The sequence below is a fragment of the Mugil cephalus genome, chromosome 2 (assembly GCF_022458985.1).
Source record: "Mugil cephalus isolate CIBA_MC_2020 chromosome 2, CIBA_Mcephalus_1.1, whole genome shotgun sequence".
Taxonomy (NCBI): Eukaryota; Metazoa; Chordata; class Actinopteri; order Mugiliformes; family Mugilidae; genus Mugil; species Mugil cephalus.
In genome coordinates, this window is record NC_061771.1 from 8,602,363 (window position 1) to 8,609,336 (window position 6,974).

At 43.9% G+C, this 6,974-nt stretch overlaps 1 protein-coding gene across 4 annotated transcripts in view; it reads left to right on the top strand.

Annotated features, from left to right (window-relative positions):
• grk4 (G protein-coupled receptor kinase 4) overlaps nucleotides 1-6,677 on the top strand; it is a 41,586-nt gene extending 34,909 nt beyond the window's left edge. For 3 of the 4 annotated variants that reach the window (XM_047577921.1, XM_047577923.1, XM_047577924.1), the window contains 4 exons: nucleotides 840-977; nucleotides 1,556-1,693; nucleotides 1,933-2,064; nucleotides 3,392-6,677. In XM_047577921.1, the coding sequence (XP_047433877.1) occupies nucleotides 840-977; nucleotides 1,556-1,693; nucleotides 1,933-2,064; nucleotides 3,392-3,448 (465 nt within the window). In that variant the 3' untranslated portion in view covers nucleotides 3,449-6,677. Of the gene's footprint in view, nucleotides 1-839; nucleotides 978-1,555; nucleotides 1,694-1,932; nucleotides 2,111-3,391 lie in introns of all 4 variants that reach the window. The other variant, XM_047577922.1, reaches the window with a different exon arrangement.
• Nucleotides 6,678-6,974: the final 297 nt, after the last annotated feature.

The following is a 6,974-nucleotide window of genomic DNA, read 5'->3' on the forward strand; positions in this document are numbered from 1 at the left end:
ATTTTAAGGTGTTAAAAATATTGATTGGTTCGAGGAGACGAGCTGTTACTTGACTAGACTCTCTTCTGTCCGTTCCTTCCGAGCAGGAGCCGCTGAGCTGTTCTGTATCTGCGCATTAGGCTACGGGACATGTTTGTTTTTGTGTGTATGTGACGCGCTGGAACATTCTGACCCACGGTTCAGCAGATTTCAAGACTCCCCGGGGAGAGGAGGAGCCGAGGGAACAGGGAGAAGAGAGGTTTCGGCAAGAAACGGGAGAAAGATAATAAGGAACGAGAGAGAATGCGGCCGCCTCCGTCTTACTATGGAGATGGCTGTTCCTGCAGGCCCAAAATAGGCCAAGCGACGCGAGTCGTCAGCGGCGGAAACGAGAATGGAAATCTGCTTTGAATTCTGAGTGTAATCTGGACGAGGGCTGAACGGGGACAGTAGAAACAAAGGGGAACTGTGAAGTGTAAGATGTCGTTAAAAAGGGAGATGGCGTCACACTGTTGATCATAAAAAGCCGCCAGCAGAAAGTGAAGTGGCTAAGCCGGTAATCGTGCCTGGAGATGGAGCGGTGGTGACATTGTCCAGAGGTTCTCGCAGAGATGCTCTATAATTCTGCCCGTGATGGTGCTGCGAAAGCCCCGAGCCCCGGGTCAGATACATCAGGATAAGAAGCGCGCACGGTAGCTACGTCCCCGTGTTTGACATGTATACGTTAAACGAGAAGGATTAGTCATAAACCTGTCGTCGGACGCCATGTGATTCTCTGCGTGCGATTTATTAGTGGACACGAAATAAAAAGGCTCGTGTTGAAATCTCTTTCTCGTTATTTTCTCCTGCTGTGTCCTCAGCTCCTGGCCAAGGACCCCAAAGAGAGACTGGGCTGTCAGGGGCGCGGGGCCATCGAGGTCAAGCAGAACCCCATCTTCAGAAACATCAACTTCAAACGGCTGGAGGCCAACATGCTAGACCCTCCCTTCAGTCCAGATGTAAGAGCTGCATCCAGCACACACACACACACTCGCACCACAGACACACGGGCGTGTTTCACTGCCGCAGATCAGTATACAGGAAATACCATTGTCACAAATAAACACTTATTAGCTTGTTATGTTGGTAGCCAGCGGGGCTGGAGAGGAGCGGGTGTGTCGTGTCATTTAATACCTCCACTGGAGCTTTTTTAACGGCGAAGAGTGGAGGTCGGGTTTATCCAGACCTTCCCCGGATAAACGCGGTTTCACCCAAAGCGCTGTAAGCTTTCCTTCGCCTTTTCATAGAAAGAACTTTTCAGCATCGTCGAGTGTGTGAGGGAGGGCCGCTGACATCAGAGATTAAATCAGTAGTTGAAAGTAGATGGTGTTATCTATGCTTCTATAACGAGTTATCTACGTGAGTGAAACCAGCGCCGTAAATACCTCACGGCCCTGTGAAGATTTCCATGTTATTCAAATCTGATTTGAAGTATTTCTAGTATTTCCTCCATCATCAGTTACTTTTTTATTTCCTGATCTAACCGTTTCCTCCTCCGGTTCTTTCCACTCTTCGTCTCCTCCCGTCTCTCTGCCAGCCGCGAGCCGTGTACTGTAAAGACGTCCTGGACATCGAGCAGTTCTCCACCGTCAAAGGCGTGAACCTTGACCCCACGGACGATGACTTCTATCACAAGTTTGTCACAGGCAGTGTCTCCATCCCGTGGCAGAATGAGGTACTGCACGCTCCGGACACAGATATGACGTCATTGTTCGGTCCCACAGCTGACAGACAGGGCGCATAGGAACACCTGGATATGAGTGGATGGTGTCAATGATTATGAATGGAAATACGCCATGTTGGAAGTGTTAACATACTGTACATCCTAAACATCTGACATTGACACGGTTGGCTGCACACAGGGTTGCGGTTTGTGTAAACCCCCGAGTGAACTTATTCTCTCTTCTTCTGTAGATGATCGAGATGGAGTGCTTCAAAGAAATCAACGTCTACGAGACGGACGGGACGCTGTGCTCAGACCTGGACGTGAACCGGCCCAACCCTCCACCAAAGAGAGGCTTCTTCTACCGCCTGTTCAGAAGAGAGGCAAGTGCTAGTGCTCCGGCAACTGTCCGAGGGGGTGGGGGCTAAGGTACTTCTTCTCTTCGTTCTTTCCTTTCTTCTTGTTTTTCCCCGGGCCTTTTCCAAACTCGACACGTGAGAACGTTACCCGTGGAACTCGAATGTTCTGCCGCGTTCCTGCCGCTGTGAGTTTGTAATGCGTAATTTATGCTCCTGCGCTAAAGTGTTGCAGAGGCTCCTGCGTTCGGAGCCCGAGTGTCCAAAAAAGACACAGCGCCGTCTGGTCCTTTAACAGATTGACGAGTGCACAAGTATAAACGTCCTGCAGTCATGCACAGTAGTATAAATTACGCATTAGAATGACCCTTTTTTTTTTTTTTTCCCTTTTCTCCGATATTGAAAAATCACACCCTTGTCAATTAATCCGTTTGCCTTATTTTTTTTCCTATGTTTGTGACTTTTTAATTAAGGTACCTTTCCTAGAGAACCTGGTTTAATGGCTATGGGAGGAACTGTCAGTAACTGATAATATTTTAATACATTAACATAACACAAATGTTTGTCGTGGGCGGTGTGTTCTAACACCCTGGCTGAGCTGCAGGTGCTTCCTGTTCATTATCACTGGGACCTTACACTGTGCTCTGTCCTCTCCTGAATCGTGTGGCTGTAATTTACTTTCAGAGCGATGAAGTCCTGCTTTCTTGTCCAAACCCTGCCTTTTATCCCCCAAACTTTTATAGCTTCTGTTCGATGCGCTTATTAAAGTCCACGTGAACAGAGATTCGTTGCCGCTTATTTGCCAAAAATCCTCATGAGAGCAGCTGGAAGGTGACGACGTGTCAATATGTTCTTGGAGTCAACACAGAGATTTGTGCCTTGAGATTTGCCTTTTTGCCCACATAAAAGACACTTTATCTTATTGGCAGAGGTGGATCCTCATAATATTATTTGGGTTAAAAGAGAAAATAGGACACCAGTGAAAGATAAAGCATCTCTTTGTAGTGTATTCAGGAATGAGTCTCCATCAAGAAAATTGCACATGATGTTAAGTGGGTTAGAACATTGACTAAGCACATTTCCATAGCTGTCCCATTGTTGTTTGTCGAACGAGCCATAAATCTCGCATAATTTGGTGTTTGTTTCCAAACCGACGTCCTTGCTTGAACTTAATGTCTCGCAGTGTGTCATCGTCTAAGTTGCACTTGAGTGTGACCGCGCAGAGACGCTGCTTTCCACGTGGCTGAGTTTAAGTGGCGCCCTGCAGTGAAATGTTCCAGTGCTAATGATCTGTGCTCACTTTTGGTTCCCCTCCCCTCCCCTGACCCCCCCCCCCCTCCACCCCCCACCCCAGGTGTGTTTCAAGAGCGGTTACAGCGACGACGACATCGAGGAGCCCTCACGACTTTAAAAACCACTCCCTCCACCTGCACCCCTCCGCCGCAGAACTTCACCACAAACTCCAACCGAGCGCAAATCTTAGGAACTCAGTGAATGTTGACCTGTATTTATGAGCTGTATTAAAAGTGTATAATAATTAAAGAAAAAAGTATGAGTTTAAAGATTTTGTACATTTGTACTTGAATTTATGTCTAGATGTATATTTTCACTAAAGGTTGTATTGTACAAAAAGCCATAAAAGTACCACTTGAATGCATACATTACGTTTTTATTTCCTTTATTTTTAATTTTTTTTCCTTTTTTTTTTCGGAATGGATAGTGTGTATTGGGGAATTTTTTTAATTTTATTTTTTTTAAGAAGCACAGTACAAATAGTCTTTTTATTTTTCTCAATGTAGCATAAGGCCTTTTTTTTTTTTTTTTTTTTTTTCTTTTCCTTCTATGTGCTGTATGTTTGTCGTTGATTTGGCCAACGTGACGTGTTGTTTAGCACATCAGCTCCACCTGGTCCCAAACTAACCCTTCACCTCAAGGCTCAGGTAGATCTGACTGAAGCGTGTAGATCCACATGATATGAGGAGAAATTAATCCAGTCTGCCGTTGCTGTGTTGATGCCGTGCTGCTTAAAGCTTTCACACGCGTTCCCTAAACCTCAAACTTAGCCTTATTTCCTTTTAGGTTGACGCCCCCATCTAGTTCCCTCTCCCCCCGCTGGTCCTGATGCCATGTGTACAGAACCGTCGTCTAGGTGCCAAACTCAGCTCTAGCAGAGATGGATTTATTTCTGTCGATCCTTTAGTCAGCGTTTCCAACAGTAAAGTACTCGTTGAATACAGCGTAAACATTGGAGAAGGTCCCACGAAGCCTGATCTTTCAAGATCTATCGTGCGCTACAGGTGAAAAAGGCTCAGAACAATAGTTTAGTAATCAGTCTGTTACATTTTTCACTCAGGCAGAATGTTGTTCATTTATCTTTTATTCCCCTCATTTGTGCTTATGTCGCACTCTCCGTCTTTTGCTTTCTTTCCTGGCGTGTCCAAGTTATTGTCACTTGTTTCATGTGTAGATAAAGCCCTTTCCCGTGAGATTTCTTAGTAAACCCACTTACCCCCCAACAACTAGTTGAGCGGTGAGAGCGATGATGAAGCTGTTGTTAGGGAGGCGACCTACAGCTCCATCTAGATTTTTAAGAATGCATCCAACTAACTTCCACTGACTCAGCAATGTCAAGATACAGCCTGCTTTGGTCCTTTGTGATGACACCGCTAGCAGACCTCTGTTTAGACCCTGTGGCTTTAGCTGTGTTTGTGATTAAGATCCACTTTTTAGTGGTGATAACAGCCGCCTCTGACTTCTCCATTGTCGTCCGCGGTGTTGTTCTCTCATGTCGTAAGGAAGGCTAGAGGCCGTCGCCTGTGTGTGTGTAGACCGGCAGAAACGGACCGCCACGCGTGTCCCAAAACACTCGCGGAACCACGGTTGTCGTGCGCTTCGTTATAGAAGAAGCGATTCCTTCCATGTCAACCAATCACGAACAAATGTTTTTTCTAATCGGGATCCCATTTGTTGACGACTTGTTTGTTCCCGCTGGCATTTTCAGGAGGCATTTGAAGTTTGAAGGCAGTTGCTGTTTACTCCCCACCACCTGTTTTTAATGCTGTGAATACCCCATCTGGACATGTTTTATGTGTGTGGTGTGTGTTACTGTAATGGCTAATGCAGCTTTGTTCAGTCTAATGCATTCAAGTAAATTAGCCCTACCCTCGTGCTATTTAGCCACCGAAAAACAATGGATCGGTTTCGTTTTTTCCCCCCAACCGAAAAGCAATGTCTGCATTTTTTTTTCTCACTTGGGACTTGGGTATTTCTTTGTTTCTGAGAATTTAAGTACACATTTAAAGTTTGAAATGGTACGCCTGCAGTAAACCCTCCCCCACGCCCCATCTAATTCACCGATTTGGAGACGTGGATTCTTGTGAAATTCTGCCCCCTGTTGCACATTCCACCACCAGGAATCAAATGTGTGCATCTCGCTGTCGCTGGCTTATCGTCACTTGAGTTTGTGAGTGTTCTTATTTTTTATTTTTATCTTTTGCTCTCAGGCACATTTTGAAGCTGTTTTCGCTCGCCTGTGTAGATTTCAGCCTTTTAGCTATTTAGCCTCAAAAACCTTGTAAATGATGTATTTCTAACATGTAACTAAGCTCTAACACACATTCACACGTCCTCGCAGGTAAACTGAACTGTGTCCGCCGCCCATGCCTCTGTCATCGTTTTGACGACCTTTACTTCTCATACCATCCATAAAATATAGCAGTGAAGAAGTTCTGTTTAGTTTCATTGCGTTATGGTGTGTTTTGACAAAGACTATAGGAAGTGTCTTTAACTTTTTTTTTCTTTTTTTTCTTTTCTTTTTTTTTTTTTGCCAATAATACCAAAAGCAAAGTTTTGTTATCTGAAGAATTTACTGAAGAAAGACTGACAGCCTTTATTAAATGTGCCAATTACCAAGTTAATTTCTGACATCCAGTCTTTTTCCGTCCATCCTGAGAGATATTCCTTCACATAAAGGAACTTTAAACAGCTCAACAGTTTTGAATGTCCGCTCTAAGTGCATTGTAATGCCTGTTTAAAAAGAAAAAAAAAATGCATATGTTTTATTACTCAAGCATGTATCGGTTTGTAATACTTCAGGTTCCTTGTATATGTAAATGATGACCTTCTAGTGCCAATATATCTCACTGGTATCTGGGGACAACTCAATGAATGGCAAAGCGACCAGCTGAGTTGGCCCGGTTTGAATACTTAACAAGCATTCTTCCTCTCCTGCCTTTTTCCTCCGAGGCGCAGGGGGCGAGGGGGTCAGTTAAGCTGCTTCCCACCAAAAAACTGGGATGGCCCTCACTCGGCAATGTTTAACAGAGAGGGGTCTCTAGATTCGGAATGACCACGAATATAAATCAGGATGTTGTCAGTCAAATAACATTGGCAAGGAAAGGAGGAATGGCAAGTTGATTATTGGTATTCAAACTTGGCCTTGGACTTATTGATTTTTCTTCTTTTATCTTTTTCTTTCTTTCATTTTTTTTTTTTTGTATCTGTACAGTCATGTCGTTCAACCACTGCAGTCATTGTTAATTCTTGTACAAGTTGTATCACTGGTTGTTGTACCATATCTGACATTTGTAATTATGAAATAATACACTGCCATTTGTATAAAAAAAAAACTTGTTTCTTGACTTATTTGTGTCACGTTATTTTGCTGTTATTACAACCTGTATTATAAAACTGGATATTTGCTGTGGGTAGGTTTTCATTAAAAATCTAAGCTATAGATTTATATCTGCTGCCTTAGCTCTCCAATAATGTATTAATAATATAGTATAATTGCCTATATCAGATAAGAGGTTTCCATGCTTACGTTTTTCCTCCTATGCCAACTTTTTCTTGCCACGGCTTTAAATTAAGTTAACGCTAGTGGAAATTTAGTGTTGGACAAATCTGTTCTGCAGTCCGGATTTCAGAGGTCCCATGAC